Source organism: Bombus terrestris, chromosome 7 (genome assembly GCF_910591885.1).
Source record: "Bombus terrestris chromosome 7, iyBomTerr1.2, whole genome shotgun sequence".
Taxonomy (NCBI): domain Eukaryota; kingdom Metazoa; phylum Arthropoda; class Insecta; order Hymenoptera; family Apidae; genus Bombus; species Bombus terrestris.
The window spans coordinates 16,751,803-16,775,396 of record NC_063275.1 but is presented as its reverse complement, the minus strand read 5'-3'; the positions used below and the strand labels follow the sequence as shown (position 1 = coordinate 16,775,396).

General features: G+C 46.6%; 1 protein-coding gene across 2 annotated transcripts in view; it reads left to right on the top strand.

Moving 5' to 3' along the window:
* The window catches only part of LOC100648208 (homeobox protein caupolican), a 75,766-nt gene extending 57,929 nt beyond the window's left edge, over positions 1 to 17,837 (top strand). For both annotated transcript variants that reach the window (XM_048407007.1, XM_003396711.4), the window contains exons 5-7: positions 3,617 to 4,601; positions 4,720 to 4,801; positions 14,613 to 17,837. In XM_048407007.1, coding sequence (XP_048262964.1) covers positions 3,617 to 4,601; positions 4,720 to 4,759 — 1,025 coding nt within the window. In that variant the 3' untranslated portion in view covers positions 4,760 to 4,801; positions 14,613 to 17,837. The remainder of the gene's footprint in view (positions 1 to 3,616; positions 4,602 to 4,719; positions 4,802 to 14,612) is intronic.
* Positions 17,838 to 23,594: the final 5,757 nt, after the last annotated feature.

The window sequence follows — 23,594 nt, the reverse complement described above, 5'->3', positions numbered from 1 at the left end:
AGGGGCCAATTATCGATGTTCCGATGTACGGTGTACACAATAGGTCGGAGTCGACTGCGCGGTTGCGCGGTCGAGGGTGAACCAGGCCGCGAAGCGTACCGATCTCTTCGAGGAATGTCGGTAGCGTGTAGCGCTCGCGTGACTAGTTTCCCCGATATCGAGTGGCCATCGGTCGCCGTTTCTGATATTGCGCAAGCATCCATTCCGCGCACAATAACCGTACGCGACCTCACCCTGCATGGATCGCGCGCCATTCACGGAGATCGGCGACGAGATCCTTGCGGACGGCGAACGTTTCTAGGGAGAACGGAGCCTCTCTGATCCTCTCGAGTCCCGCTACGATTTACGATAAATGCCACTTCTCTCTATTGGATTCGAGAAGCGTATGAGTTTCTTCTTGTTCGAGTACTCTTCGTTCTTGTTTGGAAATTGTACGCTGTTTTAGAGAGCCCGCTGCCATTTTATCGCATTGCTGACGCTATAATATTTACATATATCTCTAAAAGTGTTTATCTTTCCTTGCATATTACGCGTTCAAATAGTCTTTACATATTTTTACATATTATACGCACACCGAGCATTTTTCCGATTAATTATCAATATGCCTTCTTTTACACCTACGTATTCGTAAATATCGCCCTATACATGGATATCCGTGATTTCTATCTTTACGCCGTCCGTAGATTTCTAGAAAATATCGACAGACATTGCCTAGAATCTTGGACTTCTCTCCTGTTTTCCAGTCTACACGTCCCTCTTTAAAATTCCTCCTACACCATCTCCCTATCGGATCGTGCAAATCCCAGTACCACGCTTTCAAGCCACGTAACGTCGATGCAAGAAGCAGGTCGTTTCGAGTCGGTCGAGTTTCAAAGTCGCGTAGCACGAGTCGTTTGTCCCGGACAGCCTGTAAATTCAATTACCAAACTGGAGTTTCTCAGCGTCGCTGAAATCGTCGGACGAGCGAGCGAGATCCAGTCGTTTCTATTCGCCCCTTGGCGTCGTTCGGCCGTCGCTCGGCTCGATAGGCTACTTATTCAGGCATTTTGCCCAACGGCCGGAAACGGCGAGTTAGAAATTCGCTGCGAAACCGGCCGTGTGTCGGGCTCTATATCGCGGAGGCGGACATAATGGTTCACATGTGGGTAAACACAGTGACGGGTTGCGGGTTGCCGCGCAAAGAGATTAATGGCCTTCGGTTTGGTCCCCTGGTGGACCGGCGGCCGGGTTCGTCGGTATTGGTACGATCGCGCGCGTATACGCTTGATATACACGCGCATACAAACACACGTATACACGTATACGTTGAACGATACACGTACACTTTCACCGTGCATAGCGTCATGTACAGAATACGTACCTGTACGTGTAGGTACGTACAGGTTGGCGCTCGATCTGGCGCGCGCGCACACATTCGTCTCCCTAAGCGTGGCTCTGTGAGTGAGAGGCGGAGGGTGCGCCCGGGCTGAGTAGCCATCCGTAGGACCATATACACTCTGTGCCACAGGGTCCATGTATATACAGAGTGTATATAGATACACGGAGAGTGGTGGTTTGAGGCACGGTGATGTATCGGCGCCCGCGGCGAGACGAATGGTACGGACCCTCCTATGGCCACCATTACCCCACCGCACATTGGCCAATATCGGTCCTCTCTGTTCCTCGTGTCCTCATCCTCTCTGCCTCGTCGCTTGTCCTCTGTCTGCCGCCCTTTACTTTGTCCCTCTCGTGCTCGTTCTCTCCAGTTCTCACTGGCTCTCGGCCCAGCTCTCTTCGATTCGAGACATTTAGGCGTTGCGTCGAGACGCGTCACGCGCATCCCGTGATGCCTCGTAATTTTAAAGGACCACGCAGGAAACAAACCCACCGAAAATCCGCCGAGGAAGAACGGAGTCCGTACGAAAACGATTTGTTTTCTATTCCCAGCTCGCTCCTTCCAGTCCACGGTGATTTGTGTTCGCGTATGAATATATCCGACCTTTCCACCGTTTTGCTTCTCGGGAATATTGACAGCGAAGGAATCGCCGGATGAAACGTTGGAAACGTGAAACGTATTCGGTCGTGCGTTATAGCTTGCCCGTTCCACGCCTATGAATGTCGAAAGCGGTTTCCGTATCACTGGCCCTTGAATACGGCGGAGGATATGGCGTGTACCGGGTCGAACGAGACAGCCGCAAGGTTTGCCAGGAAGTTTGCTAAATTCAAGAGAGCCCTCATGAATTTCCATGCCAAACGTCGAAGGGAAAAGGTCACTCGAGAGCACGAGCGGGAGGGCTGCTACAGTCTGGCCTTGTTGTAAGATACTCTCCACGAGTGGTCCACTCGATTTTTTTTTCAAGTACGTCAACAGCAACAGGCTATCTCTATCGTCGTCGGTGAATTTCGATACTGTCGTCTGTCGAAGCACGGTTACGATTTCCGCCGCGAATGTAGAAATTATAAAATAGAATCGATGACGTGGTCCTGTCCGTGGTCCTGTCCGAGGTATAGTGTCGGACAGCGCGAAGATTACGAGATTAAGGACTGATAAAAGGGGGTCAAAAGTTAAAGAGCCACTTGTGGACTCGACGGTGGTATCTATTTAGTTGGTCCATAAGGTTCCCTTTATAAGGGGGCGCGTACGCACCCTAAACCTAAACTCTCTGTTTCTCCGTATCTCCGTTCCTTTCTGTCTTGCTGTGCCAGCCATCTATCCGTCCATTTCTGTTTCCCTGACGCGGGGGTTGCGGCCCCTTCTAGCTTGGGAATTATCGCTTGACGACCCATCAAGTAAACCCTCTGCCGACTCATTCGAACCTCTTAATGAAATTCTCACCCCTGACTGACTGGCTGGCTTGGCTCGATGGTTGGCTTGATGGCTGGCTGGCTGGCTGGCTGGCTGGCTGGCTAGCTAGCTGGCAGACGCTTGGGACGATCCTAGAGTGCCCTGAGAGAGACTCGCGAGAGTAAAAGAGAGGAAGATACGAAGGAGAGACAGAGGGAAAGGGAAAAAGGATACAGCTTCCCTATTTTCTCTCCCGGTGTTCTCCCTGCCTCGAGGGGGAACTAAAATCTCTCGCGCCTCAAAGTGGTTGAAGGCTTCGCTCCCTTTTTTTCACAGCATCCCTTACAGCTTAACCGTATAAGGGGTTCAAGGGAGGCTTCGATACGTTTCCCCCGGCGTCGTCGACCCTTCGCTACCCGGGGAGCCCGATATATGTATATACCGTCCGACTCGCGTAGATCTCACTTTCACACCAGGGATTATAAACCATTAATTCTGACATTGCGTGCAGGCCAAATAACGAGAGGAAGGGGCGAGCTCGTAATGCGATACCGTTAACCCTACTAAATTTTCTATCAGTTCCGTGGAAAATGTTTTCCATCTTACTCTCTTTCCTTACCTTTCTATCATGTGTATTATATCGCGGACAAAGAGAAGAAGAAGGAGAAGAGAGGGGAATTTTACGAGCTATTAAGTTGGCTTTTATTCGTTATATACTTACCACTCGAGGTATTCGCGTTTATGACCGGTAGGGAACTTTTTCCTTGATCACGAGACGATGCACGGCCCAGCGTCGACCATCGAAGCTCAACGGCCAATTTACTAAATTGACGCGCGCTGGTCTGTTTGCAGAACCGATGAGGCACGTGAAAGCGGAGCACTTGCAGCACGACAAGGACCTGGACGAGGAGGACGACCTCGATCTCGAGGAGGACCCCCGACGAGGAGAGCATCCCTTTCACCATGCGATGCAGCACCATCACCATCATCATCAAGGATACGCCGGGGAGGACCATCTCAAGGACGAGGGTATCAAATCGGACTGTAGCGCGGCCGGTGTACCAATCCCGGCGACCAAGCCGAAAATCTGGTCGCTGGCGGACACAGCAGCGAGCAAGACTCCTCCGCCTCTCACGCATCCTCACCATCAACAGTATCATCATCTTCATCACCAACAACACTACGGACAGCAGCAACACCACCTGTCCAATCAGACTCATCACCATCATTCGCAGCAGCCTTGGCTAGGTGGTTCCGGTGGTAGTGGTGGAGGTGGCGCCGGGGGTGGAGGTGGAAACCTGAGCTCGTTCGCGTTACCCTCGTCGGCATCGATGAGTCCCTCAGCAGCCGCGACCGCGCCGTATTCGAGCGCGGCGACGAGATACGGCGGTTTTCTATCGTCCTCGTCCGGAGGGCAGCTCCATTACAACCCCAATTCCTCGTCAGGATCGAGCTCGAGCGCGTCCTCCTCGGCGGCGGCGGGGTTTCCCGAGGTTGGTACGGACACTCCACCCCAAACACCGCCCAACATGAAGGTGGCTACACCGAATGGAGTGATCCAGGCACCACCGGGCGGTTACTGCACTGGTGGCAACAGCAACGCAACGACCAACGGTAATCCGAATCCGTACGGGCCGAGTCATCCGGCTGCCGGCGGCTATTTGTCGACCAGTTCCGGTTCGGCCAGCAGCGGTTCCTCCTTCAGCTCCAGATTACAGGCGTCGCCTCATAAGGACTTCTCAGCGGCAGGACAGAACTCCATTCTGCACCAACATCAGACTACTGCCAGCTTACCGCCCACGGAGGCCACCACTGCGTTTAAACCGTTCTACAAGGGGTAGGTGGACCAACCTCGTTTCCAACCTTGATAGTTCGATCCACGCAGAAACCGCGTGTATAAACCACGGTGATATAGAAATAGGAACAGGGGTAACGTTTCAAATCAACTGTTACAGCTCGCAGTCCATGGGTAGCGGATTCGTATCGCCGGTCTAAGGCACCTTGGGTCGATTCCGGATCACCGTCGCGATCCTCCAGGTGAGTGGAACCTCTCCGCTCTCTTTGTCGCCCGTCTAAAGCCTCGATTTTTTGCCACTTAACGAACCAGATCTTCCGATCTCTCTCGAACCTACGCCGTATGCTTGAATCGCCTTAGGGCAACGTCGCGTCGTTGGATAGAATTCCTGATATACGTGCCTTCGCGTTGAAAAAATATCACGAAAGAATCACTGTACGGTCGAAGTGAAAAAATAACCTCGTATACCGATGTCTACAGAGGTGAACTCGATGACAAATCATAAGTACATTGACGACGCTAATCGCGTGCCGCGTGTACCACCACGAGGTGCGATCGCAATAATTCATTTCGCGAACGAGAAGCGGGAAACGCGTGGATGCACGGCAGAGAGGATGGCTGTCACGGTACACGGGCGCGTAATAGATTCGCAAATCGGCGGAATGGAGTATCTCATCGCGAGAGCTTTTCGCGGTACGTGGTCGCGAGAATCGATAAGAAATTAATATTGGATGCTGTCAGTGGGTCGTTAGGGTTGGTCTTTCGATTGTTTAAATAATAATGAGCATCGAGTATCGAGCCGGACTCGGTTAGTGAACGGATCGGGAGAGTACGAGCGGGAAGCAGAGAAAGAAAACGGGAGAGGAGAGAGGCTATCGCCACCTCCTTGACAGTGACAAATGGACGGAGATTTCAATCAGTGAATGGAATCACCACTAGCTGGCCGCGTCTTTCTCGCGCGCGCAACCCACCGCGTTATGGCCACGCTCTTCCGAGCTTGTTTGTCTGTGTGTGAAGTAGCGTGTGTACGTTTGTGTGCCGTAGAACACACCGCACTCTCTACCGGGCACACCTCAACCTGTCGCGTTGCTGACTGAACGACCGACCGCACGGTCCTCTCGCGTACTATGTATCTTCTCACAGAGTGGAACGCGCCTCACTCGAATTCGCTAGAATAAGACGCGCAACATTTCGAGAACGTGGAACGTGGCGAGGTCACGATGATACTCGGTTGATGGATCTCTGGCTTTCGGAAGTGGCTTTGGGAAAGCGGTGCGGTTTCCTCTTCTTGATTAATTCTTGGGAAAATAGTCCCAGTTGATATGCAAATTCGTTTGTCTTTATCGTTGATTGGGAGTTCGTTCCATTTAGAAAGAGGGTATGAAAGCGTATTTAATCGAATAATATTGGATCGCAATGACACCATTAGGTCTTCAGTAGCAACGAAAAAGATGGGTTTGTTAATCTTTCAATGAATTCGAAACCACGTAGCGGTTTCGTTAGAAACCAGTCCTGGAACGATCAAGTCACTTATCTCTCGTCTTCTGCTATGATTCATCGCTTTCTTCGTCCGCGCATCGTAGATAAATAAGAAACGCTGAAATTAGGCAGATATACCTATCTACCTTCGCTATCGGTATCTTTCAACGACCCGTTAATAGAAAGAAGAGATAGAAAAGTAGTCGACCAAGTAGTTAATCGGCTCTGAGATATCGCGGCTTCATACCACTCGCGACTATAAAAAATGTAATGTAAAAAAAGAAGGAGAACGAGATTCGTCGCCAAGTTCTTTCCTACTCCGATTTTTTCTGGCTTCTTTCGTCGCGTATTTTGAAGATATCGCTGGTTTCAAGGTTATCTGATTCGTCGATGTTGTAAACACATCGGGACCAGTTTTTTCAAACAACAAGCAAGAAGCAACGAAGAAGAAACGGGAAGGACAAGACAACCCATTACAGATCCGAATCACGGTTCGAAAGAAACAATCAAACACCGTTCGATGAAAATGCCTGTTGTTTGTCGACACTTTAATAATTCTGGCATCGTGAAGAATCGAGAGTCGTTTGCAAACAGCAGGCATATCAATTAGCGTCGTGTCGTTCGTTTGGCTGGAAACGAGCAACTTTCCCGCATTATTCACCGGGATAGAGACGGCTACAACGACGACGAAACGCCGTACGAGAATCAACTTGAGACACGACTAGGCGAAGGTGCAACGAGGAGGACGATCTCGTCTTCTCTTCTTCGTCTTCTCTTCGTAGCTCGACCAACCGAAAGAAGCGGAGGAAGAAAGAGAAGGAAGGTTAACGGAACGCGGAGGAACGGAGAATCAGAGAGAAAGAGACGCTACGTTCGAAAGGAACCGGGTGTTAGCCGGTACTCTTATCGCGTGGCGATCTGATCCTAATTTATAGCCGCGTCCCAAATAAACTAGTTTTCGCTGTCGTCACCTCGGTCCTCTCTCCTCATTTCCTCTCCTCTGGGCCTGTGTATGGGCCAGGGAACGTTTGGGGCCTCGTGGCGTCTGGACGCTTATAACTCTCCTCTCTCGCGTCCAAAACACCGAACTCTCCCTCCTGGACCCTCTCTCCTCCTTCTCAACTCTTCTCAAACCTGTGCTCAACCTGCGAGCTATGGCTACAGGCAGCCAGGTATACGTATAAGCTCCAGATCGTACGAGAGAGTGCCCCTTGTTGCACCTACCTGCCGGACCTGTGTTTCTTTTTTTCGGTTCTGCTGTTCCTCTCGACGAACCAGCGCAGCGATAGAAAACGAAGGAAGAAAAGAGAGATCGGAGCTTAAATGGCGCCGCGTGGAACGAAGAAGAGAAACACCTTCGACACCCGTGGCCTATAATTGCCAATTAGCCCGGGGATATTTAATTGCCATTAGGCTGGGTGGTGAACTCCCGATCTGGGTCCGGCGATCGCTCTTCCTGACCTCAACCGAGCAACACCGACCGCGATATTTACACGATCGCGCCGGATCTGCATAAAATTCGCGACCACCAGGCGTACCGTCGACGTCGTTGTCTACGTTGCCTCCGCGAACGCGACAGGATAGCCGATCTTTTTAACAGCTACGAGATTCCGGTAGGATTCAGGTGTCTCCTCGATAAATCCTACCGGAACGTTGCGTCGTCGCGATTTCTCCGCCCCTTCTCCGTGTTGTCCACGATCCTCGCGAGAAACCGCCACCGCACAGTTTCTTCTTTCCTCCTTCTTCTTTCCTCTTCGTCTCGATGAGAGGCCATCGCCGCGTTTCTGGAATTCCCGGCAGGCGTTTCACCGCCTGGTCGCCTCCGAGACCGCGTCCTTCTTTGTCCTCGACCCCCATTTTTACCCTGAATCCGCCGATGGACGCGCGATCGCGGCTCTCGGCTTTATTACACCGCAACGTAGATCCTGAGATCCTCAGGGTCGAAACAGTAGCCCGGATTTACGTCTCGACCTCGGGCCTCGGGTCCAGCTTGCTACCTGAGTAACCGGAGAACCTGCTAAAACCTCCCCAACCTGGTCGTTCCTCTTCCACCAGAATCGTTCTGGACATTTGCAAATTCGTGCTCGCCACAGGGAACGAGTTATCGCTAAGTAAACGCGTTTGATCGAACGAACTCGTCGAACGTTTCGCGTCGAACGTCCTCCGAGTATCAAGATGGAGAGTTCGTTTTCCGCTCTCCTAAAAGGACACGTTACCCGTGATGGAACAGCGTGGTCGAGTTTCCGTCGAAGAAAACTAGCGCGCTGTTTTTCCTCGTAGCTTATCGGTATAATTTCTAATTACCTCGCTCCGCCGCCAATTAATCGCGTACGATCTCCCCGGAAAATGGCCCTGCCACCGGTCGTTAATACAGTCGTTCGGCGCAGTCGAGTGTTGTAATTATACAATTAAACAAGGAGCAACAACGTTGTGTCCGCTCGGATCCTAGACCCAGAACGTATTATCAACGATACGTCGGCACGATCTCGCGGAAAACACGTCGTCGTCGCGTCCGGTAATTTCGACGGGTCTAATGCGCGATCGTACGAGGATCAATTTTATAATCATCGTAATTTCACGCTCGTTCCCGTCGCGGCATGCAAACAACACCGACTCGTACCGCAGATAACGCGGTGACGCTGTAATTAATCCTGCTTTTCCATCGAATTCAGTCCTGCTTTCCTCCTTTTCAAAGCGTTGATTATGTTAAAGCGCGACGTCCGTTCGAAATTCAGCCGTTATCGTCTCAGCAGATCACTCTCATCTGATTTCTTGTCGGTTTCTCGTCTTCGTGGTTAGCGCACGTGTCGATTTCACGAGATGCTCGCCGTGACCTTCTCCGTTCGCGTGAAATTACGACGTCGCGTTGAACGTTGTCTCGGAGGCTGGAGATCATCGTCGCGATTACGCGTAAATTACCGTCACGGAGCCTCCGCACCAGCCCGACAGGAACGTTCTCTCCGTGTCTCTCTGTGAGATCTTAATCCGGCTTATCCCGGGATCTTTCTCCGCTATCGGGAATGAAAGAGGATGCCCTGACGTGAAAATGGACAAAATTCGCAAACGATGCGTGTCACGCTCTTAGTTCGTGAATCTTTCCGTATCAAAACGGTGGACATCGTAGGCGTTGAAGGATATTTGTTGGTGTACAATTCCATAAATCCATACGATCAGTCGCTACTCTGTCCTGTTTTTCATTCGTATAGGTATACTTGTTTAATTGATCCAATTCTCAGCACTGAACGTAATAGAAACAGAAAATATGTACGTATTTACACTGTACATCAAGGTAGTTACTTGAAATTAGGTTTTCGACGTAATTTCAATCTTCCAGCTTCGACGAAATAGAAACACATAATACCCAGCAACATTTCGTATACTTCGTGTTAACCGACAAATCTATCCCATTAATTAGCGCAATGGTATTGAGAGTTTCGTTCTCAATGTCGGGAGATTTTCAGCTCGATAGCGGATTCATCTCGTTAGCATGGCTTTCTCTAAATCCAGCTGCTCGGTAGATAGGTTGTGCAACGTTTGCTTCGCGGCTACCTCCGACGAAGAAAAATCTCCGACAGATTAAACGACTTTAATTCGCTCGTTGACAGTGTGAAATTCGGGTGTCGAAAAAATGGGGAATACGTCCGTGAGGTTCGACCGGGTAGAGGTTAACCGCGAACCGCGTTTCGTAATGTCGTTTTTCGTGTCGAAGATAATGGAGAACGGATAAACAGGTTTCCTGCGCTGGAAGGTATTGGAAGTGGGGGAGTCGTATTAAAAGGTTCGCAATTACGAGAACCCGATAGCAGAAATGACTGTTCCGTTTTGGAGGCTTGGGTATCGATTTCGTCCAGGTGAGATTCCGCTTTTAGAAAGGCGAGCTCGCGTGAAAGCCGGATTTTCATGGCGCTTCTTCCACACGGAGCATCGCCGAGGTGCACGCGTACGTAAGCTCCTTGTCGCGTCGATTCACCGGCAAACCGTGTTCATGAATATTCCCCGACTCGATCCTGGACACTCTGTCGTTTGAATAAACGAACCAAACTTGCAGACTCTACATCGTGTCCGATGAATTTCATATAGATGAAAAATACATGCACCGCTGGGTCCCTTTGAGCGAAGGAACAACGTGGCAGCGCGTGTCTTTATTGAACGAACAAAGTGAAACAAGAAGTGCAAGAGGGGAAAAGGTTGGTTTTGTATGTATATAGAAGTAAATATATGAAAGAAAGGCGTAGCCTTGTACAAGAGTAGCGCTTGTAGATTGATAGGAACGTTAGGACATTTTACTTACACTAATTTTAATCGTATTGCGTATAATAGATATACTACTTCAGAAAAATATTAGAGAAGCTACGTGTTGATAAATAGTTCGTTCCATATACCTAACTATACCTGCCATCAAACTGAACTAATTCTCTTGCACGCTTCAGAGTACACGAATACCGGACTCGTATCCGACAGATAGCGCGGAGTAATAATCTCAGAAAGAGACAAATACGTAGTCTAACAGACCTCGCACTAATCACCCCGCAATTACTTGCTTCGTCGTTGCTGGGCGGCCTTCCACGCGTTACCGAGCGAATTTCCAAGAGAACCACACAACGAGTCGCCGTGATGGACGGATGGCCGAGGGAGTTCCGTGTAAAAAGTCCTATGGAGGTTGGATACACGCGAGAAAGCGCGTTTAAACGTGGTTGGATCTCCTCGAACGACTTGTCGCGTAATCGCGCGGCATTTGTCATCCGGTTTCGCGTCATTTCGGTTTACGCGCTCAGCGATGAACCGGAGAACGAGCAACGGAATAAAGAGAGACGCGGTCGGTGCGACAGATAGCCCGTGGCGCTTTGAAATATTCGTCGGACGCCATCGGCCACTGTCACACCTTTGAAACGTTCAACAAATGGCTACACAGCGTCTCGTTTAATCGATCGTAAAAAATTTCCGCGACGCCATACGTACGTACACCAGGTTCCACTAATTGTTTTAATCGAGGAAACGCTTCGACGATCCGTCGTGCAATTGTACTTCTCGTTTTGTACATCGTGTTGCAAATCAGATCGGGTTGCTCGAGGTCGTTGAGATGCGATACTTTTACCATGCTACCTGTCTACTTTGTAATTTTGTGGTCTCCTTTAACTTAACATCGATGGGTAGACGCAACTAAACGAATTATTAGCCTCATGCTTTATGATCTTTCCAGTAGCTACGTATAATCGATCATAAGCGTTAGCTACTCGTTTAACTGCTCGTTTAATTACTCGTTAAGTATGTGCTTGCGCGCCAACTGTTCATTATCTAACGATATACCGTATCAAATGTAAAACGTTGAAGCGTTATATAATAGTTAATATTAATTTATAGCGATCCGTGGAATGTGAAATTCTGTTAAAGAAAATGGTAATTCGGCGTGACGAGCGTAACTAGATATTGCAAGACGATGGATTAATTTAATTGAAGTTTCGCGTGAAGTTAAAGGAATTCGAAAGTCCACAGAAATGGTAGTAAAGTTTTTCACGTCGATGGAAAAAATGCTGTAGCGTATATCGCCCCCGTTTCAAGTATCCATAACCGAGAAGCGACGGCATTCCATCCGGAGCGTGCAGAGATTCTCCACGCTTGGAGGCGGAGGCCTCTATCGGCCACGGTGATCGCGGCAGCGCACGTACACCAAGTTGTTCGCTAGGTGAGACACTGTAATCGCGTATCGATAGTCCCATGCTGTGTAAAACGTCGATCCGTAGCGACGTTGGCATACGTAACGCTCCGTTAACGGCCCTGATATATTCCAGACGTTTTTCCACCGCATTCACGTTCCCCTCATTTCCATCGCGAAGCTTATTTTCGCATCCTTCTAACGGAGAATGTGTACAGCGATACATCCATATATTCCTTCGATGTTTGTTGCCATTATCGTATATTGATCTCATTTTCGTTGAACCATCAAAATCTATTGCAAAAAGACTATATAAGAGATGTTCGTTCCGTTAAATAACCAGTTTAATTAATTTCTTTGAGTTTCGTAAAATAAGTGAAAGAGACGATGAGAAGATATATTGAGCGGATCATTGGAATTCTCTGTCGTAGCCACGATGTTAAAAAATAGAGTGCGTTAATTTCCTGATTATAAAAGTCTCTAATTAAAGAACCACACGGTTAACAGGTTAACCTGTGCCATACACCATCGGAGGTAAATGAGACATTTTTCCCAATCGTTTGCGAGACTCCTGCGGCGATCCTCTATCGCGTATCGTATCAACGTTCAACATAGAGATGCAAACTATAGATATAGATCAAACAGTGAAGGCGATATAATTGCGAAGGTTTCGCGAATCTTTCGAGAATCGGTGGTTGACAGATCGAACGAGGTGATTCTTGGATGCCGAAACGTCTGGAATAGCGCGGCTGTGATTTCGCCTGATAATCGAATGCCAGCGATTTTTGGTATTCGAGCGTGGAACCACGATCGGAATGTATTTGGGAGCTGTCGTTACGTATGCAAATTCGTCGAAACGGGGTAGAGGATAGACGTCCGTTCGAGGAATTCTTACGTAACGACAGGGGAAGACATAGGACTTGAATTACTACATTTTATATAGCGTTTTCTACGTCTTCGTTTAATTAATTTTCTATACGACTTTTGATCGTCGAAGATTTAGAAGGAAGTTATTTTCGAATCTATCTTCGTAAATCGATTATCAAGTACACAGAACAACATTATGAACATCTATTAACGTCGGTACAACCAATCTCGAATCTAGACGGAAATAGATAATTGTAATAAAAATTGATACGATAAAAATAAAACAGATATCCGATCAAATAATCCCTAATCGAATTTCGATCTTAATAAAAGTCAACGTTAATCTTGTTAAAAGCACATACATGTTCGTCGTAACGCTTGTAACAACAAAAAGAAGACAGATGGTTTCAGCATAAAACACTTGCCATCTATGAATTAAAAAACGATTTACCTTCTCCATATCGCCATTAAACTCAATAAATGGAATCTATGTATAGCTCTCGCGACCAACCATTTCTTTACCATTAAATCTGCCACATTTCCCCGCATAAACGTCTCGATGTCCAGATATTTTTGAACGTAGATGCCATTTAGCCGCTGTGATGAAACGCCTCTGACGCTAGAGGTCAGATACTCTCGGTGGTAATCCCGTTAATCAGACTGCGACGATAACAGCAGGCAGAAGCGCCACACACGGAACCGGTACGCCGTGTGACGAGCCACGTTAGCGACGTTCCATTTGCAGCAGCGTGTCGCGAAACGGGAAGAAGGTAGAGAAGCGACTCGATATCGGTCTTGGCGATCGTTGTGTGCGAGAGCATCGCTTGTCTACCAGGTGAGACGCATGGTAATCGCGTATCGATAGCCAGCCACGACGTACATTGCTCCGATCTACCGCAACGCCGACGTGTATTGCAGCTCGCTAATAGTTAACTATGATCTTACAAGCAGTTTACATCCAGCTCATCTGGCCGCGGTTGCGAAAACCTACGGACTTCGCCTTGCAACCGAACGTGAAGGGGTGAAATTACGTCCATTCTTCGAATTAAATATAACAACGAACATCTCGAAGTTCCATTTATTAATATTGTCATAAATTATGTGCGACGGTTAATCGTGGACTTTAATTTATATTACGTCAAACTGTATATTTCCACAGAGATTAGGAAGGGGAGGGGGCGACTTGTTACCTAAAATTCCAATTTTTCTGCCAAATAATATGAACGACAGAAGCCACACAATCGGTAGCTATACTAATGGAAAATTTATGACAGGATTCGTGGACGCAGGATTATGGCGTAATAATAACCGCACAGAGTGGACGCAACTCGATGGCAGTATAACCTCTGCCGTAATAATCCGGTTACGAGCATGCAAACGATATTTTCGTAAATCTTATACCGGTAGCAACCACAGACTGGTTAACCTGTGTAGTCGTACACGACCGTCTAATTGCGAGAGTCGCGATTATCGTCGTTATCGAGCTCGCCTACTCGTTGAGATCCAAGAACGATTTTAGAGGCTGACCCCTAATCGCCAATAGACAACCAATCGCCGTTCAACTTTGGCGGTGTTCCCTTTAGCAAAGGCGAATTTTGCCGTGCTGCGGTGGTATTCGTTGCGTTTTCGTCAATCCTGATAACTATTTCGCAAATTACCTGGAGCTGTGAACATGGTTTTTTGATATAAATAATAGGTTTATAAAGCATCGTGCGAAAGAGCTTTTATTATAACGGGTCCGGAATACTGAAAATTTTCAAATATTCACTCTTCAACGTAGTATCCTTCCTTATGTTGAACGCCGTCTGTTTCTTATCGTCCACAAAAAGATGGGAAATAAACGTATTACGCGTCGTACATGATTACACGTGTCACTCAATCTCAATCGGTCATTTGTCATTGTACGATCACAGATACGTTCTACAAAATCTATTTCAACAATTCTCGATATTTCTAATCCTCTCGAAAAATCCTAATCAATAACACCCAAGCGAACACCCAACACGAAAAAACACGGCGACGCACCTAAGACCATCCTCGTCTCTCTGTTGCAGGATTAAACGAAGACCGCAAGGGGCCGCGACACTGGACTGTAAGTACGCGCCGCTGAGAGGTTCTGGGATTTACCAGCGTGATTTCCAAGAGGAAAGGTGGTGGAACTAGAAAGAAATAGACAAAGAAGCACGCGAGAGAAAGCAGAGGGAGCGGAAAGCCGCTGGATACAAAAAAAAAAGATAAAAGAGATATCTTTTGAAAGGAAGAAATGGAGCACAGAGGTTCGTCCTTGAGATACATGCATCATGCTTGTGGCGTGCAAAGTGCGACTGCGCAAAACTAATGGACTTGACTGTAGCGCGCGTGCACGAGCCAGTCGTTTCGACTTAGAGAAGATTTAGAAATTACGAGAATTACGTCAAAGTGCCTGCTTACGCACTAGTACGTAAAGCAAGAAGATGTCATCGCGAGAAAACAGATAGTCGCGAAGGGAAGACGCGCACTGAATCGCACGTCTGTGACATTCGGCGGAAGTTTGGCGAGAAACGCCATTTCTTTGGACGAAACAGGATGGTATTCGTCCTTCGTCGAGCAGCAGTCGAAAAGAGTTCGATGCGCGAAACATCGTCCAAGTTACCTCGTTTCACGCGTTCGACGATTCCTTAGTCAACCAATTGTTCATCGTCGATCGTTCCGCGTGTTTAACTGGTCTCCGATTCTGTAAATAAAGAGGTCGTCGTACACTCGTACGCAAGATTCGTTTAAAACTTAAATAAACCGGTAACGCGTCGAATATCGTTTGTTTTGTATATAAATCGCGGATGGAGGAACAAGCTGATCAGTTCAGGATATTTCTCGTTCCTCGTCCATCTGCATCTGTTCATCAGCGGATCTTGTCGATTCCAGGAATCAAAAGAACCCGCAAACCACACGGGCAACGTGCAAAGTAGCAGCCATTTCAAGTTAACCCATATAGTTCACGCGAAAACTCGCTTGGGGAAGTCCTGGTGCGATCATAGATCGGTCCATTCATAGTTGAACTCGTTGAGATTTTTCAACGTTTCATCAATGGGAAATCGTTGGAATCACGAACGATTAAAAAACGAGCAACCCTTGCATAAAGTCAGTTCTCCGTACCTTCGACATAACATAACTCGCGTAATGGCGTCCTTGTCCGTTGGGGATGTCCGTAGAGAAGAGGCGAAAGGAGAAGATGAAGCCGGATCGTACAGGCGCTACTCTACCCTTAATCTACCAGTAACTCTTTAATTAAACTCCCGATGGAATATTCTCGTGTACACGAATACGCCGCCGCGCCGTTCAAATGGACAGAACGCTACTAGTGGAGCACAGATTTGGCTTAAATCTGGATCTTTGAAAAATTCGTCGAGGTATAGTCGAATCCACCGTATATCGGAATACATGTTGGCGCGGTTGAAAAATCGACGGATAGCGGAAGTAACTTTAAAAGTGGAGAACGCGACCGCGTGTGTAGTCTCCGCGTGATATCGTCGTCGATGGACGCTGCGCTATCCACGAAGGATGGATATTACGGTGAGATTTAAAGCGGAAAGAACGGTAACAGCAGCGGTAAACTAATTAAGAGTAAAAATTCGTCCTTTTTCCGTGCGGGCACTGTGCACTCGTGATCCATGAAGGACTTCCGGTTTGCTGCGGCCGCGGCGCGCGCACCACGAGAATTCGACGATGCGATAACGTGTCTACTTTTAATTAGCATCGTACTTCGTCCTCGTTACTTTCAACCGTCTCTCTGTGCAATATGTTGCTTTAGATCGTATGCTCGATGATCGCTTAAATGTCTCGTGATGGTGTTCTCGCGAGCCCAGCCGAAGACGGAGTTTCTCGCTCGATGCGGAGGTTGGCGCGTGTGTGTTTATATGTCTAGTAAAATCGATCGCGATCCATTTATTCTTTGGTCCCCCTAATTTCGTAGATCTTCGTGATCTCGCGCGAACAAAGTATCGCCACGATGATTTCGCACGATTTCGCTCGAGTCGTGTTGGTCCGGGACAAGCAAGAGAAGCGAAATTGATCTATAATAAACGGGTGGAGAGCGAGATGCGCGGTGCTCGAGATTGTTGGTATTTTTTTATATTATATGTATATCGCATAAATCAACCCTCCTTTCGAAAAGTCTGATCATCGACAGTGGTGGAATCTAGGCATTACGCGTCGACTCGCAAATGTTTCTCGAGGCTCCTACTGTGGTGGAGAACGAGCAGAGAGGACCGATTCGTGAATGAGCGTGTGGCACAGAGAATGAGAGAGAGGGAGGGAGGGAGGGAGAGGGAGGGAGGGAGGGAGAGGGAGAGTGTATGTGGTGGTGTGTATGTGTGGGTGTGTGTATGTGTGTGTATGGATACAGCGAAATGAACGGAGTAAAGACAAAAAGAAAATTAATTATAGAAATCGACTATCATTTTGTACTTTGGCATGTGTAAGCGAGTGTGCGTGCGTGTTATCGTCGAAGTTTTGTGTTGTGCAAGGAAAAGAGTGGAAAAGAAATTTTGAAGAGTGTCAGAAGTTGAGAAGCAGGCCGATGGGAGAAATTGTACATTGTTTTGTAAAGAATACATTTATTTATATCTGTGATAATGGGCGAGGTTGAAGAGAATTAACGAGAGAAGAAAAAGAGTTGCAAGCGAGAGAGAAACGGTTGGAGAATGAAAGGAAGAGTGAAATATATTATGTACTTGATTAAAGGAAAGAAGAAAAAACGAATCAAGGAGGAACACTACGGTGCTAGTGTACTTCGACGAAGATGGTCGGTGCTCGTGCATTTGTTGACACGTATATCGTAATAGGGTAATTAATAGAGACTTGATCATGGTTTTGTAAATAATCATCGCAGCGTGTAGCTAGGTGATAACATCGAGGGTCAAGCGTATCGCTTGTATCATCTGTGAATACAGGCGAATAATAAAAAAAAGAAAAAAGAAAATAAAAAATAAAAAATAAAAGAAGAATCATAAGATTAGGGAAAGAATGAGACAAAGAATTTTACGTGTTTCTTGTACATGATCACAGAGTGATCCCTCGACACAGAAAAAAAAGAGGAAATGAAAGAATATCTGTGTGAATATATATACAGGTATTAAGTATATAGAGATATATATAAATATAAATATATAAATATAAATATATATATATATTACGATTAATAGGTTCTATTTGGTTGTTCTTACGAATTCAATTGTAAATTAATTAAACTGTACATAGTTCTGAATGTGAATATAGACAGAATATATCTATTATTATTATTATTATTATTATTATTATATTAATTTTATTATTATTATTGGTAACATCATATTATTATATTATTATATTATTATTATTGTCTATTACCATTATGAATTCATTATATTAAAAAGGAGACTATTATGTTGTACATTTACACCTTTTATTTTCGTTTCTTTCTTTCTTTTTTTTTCTGACCTTGGTCATCCCAAATTATCTTCCCTCCCGTTCATCAGCGGAAAATTAACGTACGCAAATAATACGGTTTGATTAAAAATCTAATATCGTCGTTTTATAGAGTATTTAAAACATGCGAAATTACGTTATTATCCATTTGACGAAATCATGAAAGATTACGACGACGATTATTTTAGAACGGTCGAGCAGTTTTGCGTGATTTAGTAAGATTCATTTAACGTTTGCTCCGAAGTTCCACGGTGGATTTAATTGGCACTTTCGAGTAGGCGGAGTTCCAAGTGTACAGCATGAAACGATATATTACATCGTCTCTTCTTCAAACAAACGTATCTCTTCATTAATAATCGGAGCGTCAGGCATGAGGTATTATTAATACCGTTACTTCCACTTTATTTTGAACTATCATAATACGTAATCGCCCTACATACCGCGACGTATATCATTTTAATATTCAATTTAAAAAGGAGCATCTACCCGACGATTAAAACGACAACTGCCTTTAACAACGTATCTACATACACGCGTGAATCGAATATCAAATTTCCAATTTCCATACACCGGTTCCGTAATTTATTAATTTTCAAATTTGCCCAATAAAACGAGAAGAACGCGTATAAGGATATTAGCGGTTAACACGAACATCAAGCTGGCATAATTAGGAGAATCGATGGGTATCGGTGGGCCAACCGGCGGTTAAGCGACCGGCAATTATCGGCTTTGCAAATTCATTATAAACTAATTTCGTTTGGCTTTATATCGCGCGTCAGGTGGAAACGGACGATGGGGTGGTTTACACGGTGTTCCGTGTGATTTTTACGATCGTTTCGCGCTCTCCCGCTCGCTTCGATCGCCCACGGCGTTATTTACAGGTCGGATTTATGCTTGAAAACTTCCCACGAAGATTCAAGGTTCGCCGGTTCGTGACGCATAAATCAGCCCGCCGCTTGTCGCGCGTCGTTCGGAGAAAGCTCCGCTACGAGCACGACTCTTTCCACCCCGCAAAAACGCGCAATTGTCTACTTTGTTAGTTAGATTTATACGCCGCACCGTGTACGAAATCGTTGGTACGTCGTGCCAGCATCGCCTTCTGTCTTCTTCCTTCGACGATGGGATTATTCAGGTAGGAATGGCGGATTCAGCACTATCGATTGATAATAGCGCGACACTGTTCTACTCGTCGAACAGACAAATTTCTATGAAACACGTGTAGCTTCGTTTCTGATATTGGGACAACGTTATTAGCATTCGCCTAGCTTACAAATTTTCCAACACTTGTCAATTTTCATGCTGTTACTATGATAATTTGATACCAAAACAAAATATATCAATGTATATTGGTATTCATTGAAACGAGGAAGCCTCTGATCAGCCAAAATAGAGAGAATGTACTCTGAAAAATACGATTACACCAGCCCTACCCTATAAAACATCTACCCTCGACTGCTACACGCTCTTCCCACCTTCTCAGACTTCTCTCGCTCGAAAACAAAGAAGATTTCCCAGAGTGCGCAATAAAAATGATTCCCTACCACGACTCCAACGCGAGGCAAGAATGCGTAGGCCTGTATAGCCGCGTACTAAAATCCTAAGAACCGTAAATTGGACAACAAAGGAGCCTGTACAGCCGTGACAATCCGTTAAGACAAAGGATCCGCTTGGCTATAAAGTCGTAATCCGTCTGATCGAGCGTTCCGCGTTGCGGCGCGGTGGCGCCGTCTATGTAGAGGACGGTTCGCGCGCCAAAGCAGATGCAGCGTGGTTTACAAGAGGAGGCCGCGACGCGATGGCCCTTATATCATCCGCGAAGAAATATGAGATCTCGCAGCCGGCTGTTGAACGTGTCGCGAGGCTCCGCGGGTGCGCGGAAACCTTTCGTAACGTGCGCGCCACAGCGGTTAACCGTCCCCGACGCGACCGGATACGCCTTGCCTCGTTTCGTTTCCTCCCGATGAATATGCACGCGCCCTTCAGAAGGGAAACCCAGCGACGTATTGCGATGATTTAACGCGTGCGCCGCGCGTGCCTGGCAAACGACAGAATAGCGCCTAGCAACCTGCTTCGGTGGGCCGCCTTTCAAGTTTTTGACGAGTTTATCGTTAACATGGAACGATGTTATTAATTCCAACGATTTTATTGTAATTCCGGAGAATACGTCAACACGTTAAGACGACGCACGAAAGACAAGAAAAATCTGAAATAACGGAGCAGCGACAAATCGCGATACGAGAGAACGTGAGACTAAACGAAAGAAATGTGTCTGTCTCTCGTGGAAAACGAGGTCGTGTTTGAAATTTGCCTGGGTGAAACGTCGCAAAAGAGCGTCCAGTTGGGTCTCGAATATCGCCAGGATAGTAATATTAATAATAAGAATAAGAACGTGCAACGAGGACCATATCGATAACCCCGTGCAGAGCGGTCGGACATTACCATAAATTTGAATGTCCACGCGTCCCTCTTCACCTCTCTATTCTCTTCCTTTTCTCGTTGTACCATTTGGTCCCTAGCATCGAACACGACCGGTGTTCTTTCTTCGCGGAGGCTCATCTTCCACGTGGTTGAATCGTCTGGCTGCGACTGCAACCCCTTTTACGGCTTGCTTTATGGCAAAGACTCAATTTGGCCCTGGCTGTTGGTGCCCGTTCCCGGTGACTAATATACCGGGATGCACCGCGTGGGGTGCAACCGTGATGCATCGTTCGCGGTGTTCCACGTTCGTGCTAGCCCCCTTCCCTTTCCCCTCCCGTGGGAGATCGTTCGTCCGTTGCGCCTTCAACCTTACCACGCTCGTGTTCCCTTCGACTCGTTGCCATTGAATTTTTGGCAAATTTCACTCCACGGTAAATTGTCCGTGGAAAATAAATTTTAAACGTTTTAGACGTTGGATGAATTACGCAGTAGGAAGGTTTAACATTGTTCACAGGGATAAAGTGGTATACGCAGGCACGGGAGGTCTTAATCGATCTCCTATCTGATCGTAAATGTCGCGTTGCATTGGAGCAAAGTGTCGCTTATGAAATTAGTTTGATATGCTTGTTAGAGCAGCGTTTCTATGTAGATCGTGACGGAGATAGTGTACGGCTATGTTCAACTTGCGTGCCTCATTCGAAAGGATTTAATGAGCCGGTAATGACATCGGAATGGCTACGGCAATTACCGAGAAATTGCTCTATCTACATCTCGAATATTTACAAACAAGAAAAATTGAGCATAGATATATATTTCGTATCCCGTACCACACGCTATGAAGCGCCAACAAAAATTTCAAAGTACGGACAACGTGCGACTGTAAACGGAACAGCGCAGCACAGCGTTCGGTCGACGTTCGATTTTCTAAGAGCCATTCGTCTTTGGACCATCCTCGAAGAGCCGGAGGAAGTGCAATTCGCTCGAAATTTTCCGTCGTAAATTCCAACTGTCCCAAGACGTTTTATTTTCGAGTTGCCGCGAGAGAGCAAGGGGCCACTCGCGTCGGAGACGAACGAGTATTCACAAGCACACGCAGCACTCGCGAGGACCACGAAGAGCAGCACGTTGAGCCTCGTCTTCCTCGCCGTGGGACACCGCTCCGCGCTAACTTACGCCGGATTACGGACACTATTTCATCGCACTGCGGACACCCCTCGGGCTCGACCACCATTTTCTTCCTCTCTGCCTTAACTTCTCTTTTTTCTTCTTCCTCTTTCTCTTCTTGTACGATCCTGTAAAGAGCTCTTCCCTTTGGGTGCCGTCTTCTTCTCCGAAAGAAATGAGTTTCTTGTTTCGTTGCGAACATTGCACAGAATTCTGATGCTGTAACAACAAGTGTATCGAGTGATTGTGAGATTTTTTAAGTGTTTCCAATGTTAATGCTTAAACTACCAGTAAGATACTTTGCTTCCATGAAACGTAGTAACTACGTCAATAATATCAGAGGATACGTGAAGGATCATAAATAGTAAAAAGGAAAAGTACGATAGTTGAAAGACTTATTTCAAATATCGCATCTGATCGTCCTCTTTCCTCTGGTCGATACGTTCGATCTAACGACGCTTTAGAATCTCATACTAAGCGGACTCTCGAAACGATAAACCTCGAGTCGTCAGGTTCATAGAGCTCGATGTGTGTACTTAATATAAACCAGAGGTTCGTCACTGAAAGGTTCACCGTGTCGCTGAAAGGAAATGTCATCCAGAGGAGCGTAATAAGGTACGAACGATCGCGAGGGTCTCCAGAATTCTCTTCGAGAGAGGGACAAGGTGAAACGGTATCGCAATCAAAAATCTGTAAGCCAGGTATGCAAAGCGTGTGCGTGATTAAAGCGAGTCGCGTACTACGTCGAATCGGGCCGGATTTGATCGGATTGGATCGGATCAGATCGGATCAGACATTGTATCGCGGAACTAGTTGCGCACTGGTGCGAATCGGATCGAATCAGACGTTGGTACCCTGCACCACCGCTTTGGACAAGCAATAGCGCAAATAGATTGTCGCTGAAAGGAAAAGAAAAACCCTCGAACAGATCTATCGGTCTTTCGTTTTCAGGTCGGGCAGGAGGAAAAATCGCGCGTCGTTCAAAAACCGACCGGGAGAATTAATAGGACGATACGAGCATACGATGGAGAAACGAGAAACGTAAACCGTACACCGATAGAGAACGTTCTTTAGAAAGCAGTTGAAATCACTTGGATAAGATAAGCTTCCAACGCGGACTTTCATGTTCCTAGTAGAGGCTTCTTAACTTCTACCAGGATTTTTAGCCATCTTGCGTTTACGTTAGAGTTTTGCACTTTCGACGACACCAGGTTCTCGTATTGGATGATACGTAAACCGAGAAACTAGCGAATCTTTCGTCCCGTAACGATTACAAGTTTATATTTTCATATTCGATTATTCGGTCCTTCTGCAAAGATTTGCTTCGCGTAAATTAGGTTTTTGTTTCGAAAGATGCGGCCCGTTCTCCTCGTTTGCGTTTGGAACAGCAAATAATCAGAATTAGAGTGTAAACAAGCACACAGAAACGTAAATGTGAATAAAAATGGAAATGTACATAAACTGAATGTACGTAACTACGCGGGGCGCGATAACATCGTGCCCCTGACTTTCGAAGATTCTTCTATGAGACCCAATGGGAAGAAAAATGACGCTACAAACAAGTGACCAGTCTACACGGACGGAGTAAATAGTTCGATAGTTCAATGTCAAGTATCTCCGACATTAATTATAAAAACGTTACAGGTTTATCGAAAAACGTCACGAAAGAAGTAAAATTTGTAGAAGACTAAACAGTTCAATGCCCTTAAACTTTCAATATATTTGATTCTAGTTAATTCTACGTAGATGCTTAAAGTCATTTGAGAAAAACGATGCTTTTTATTTCCCGCGTGTCAACAAAATCTCCGCACGACAATATCGAAACGTGGCAGCTGAAACCGGTCGGAGAAGAAACTGGCCGGATGGAGTCATCGAGGAAGAGAGGATCGTCGCGATCGGGTGGACACCCCCGACGGCGCGACGTTGTCTAAAACTTGGTCCGGATGAATGAAGAAAACCGAGAGGGAGCAGCGGGTGCACGGACTAGGACGAGCCGGCTCACGCTGCGCTGG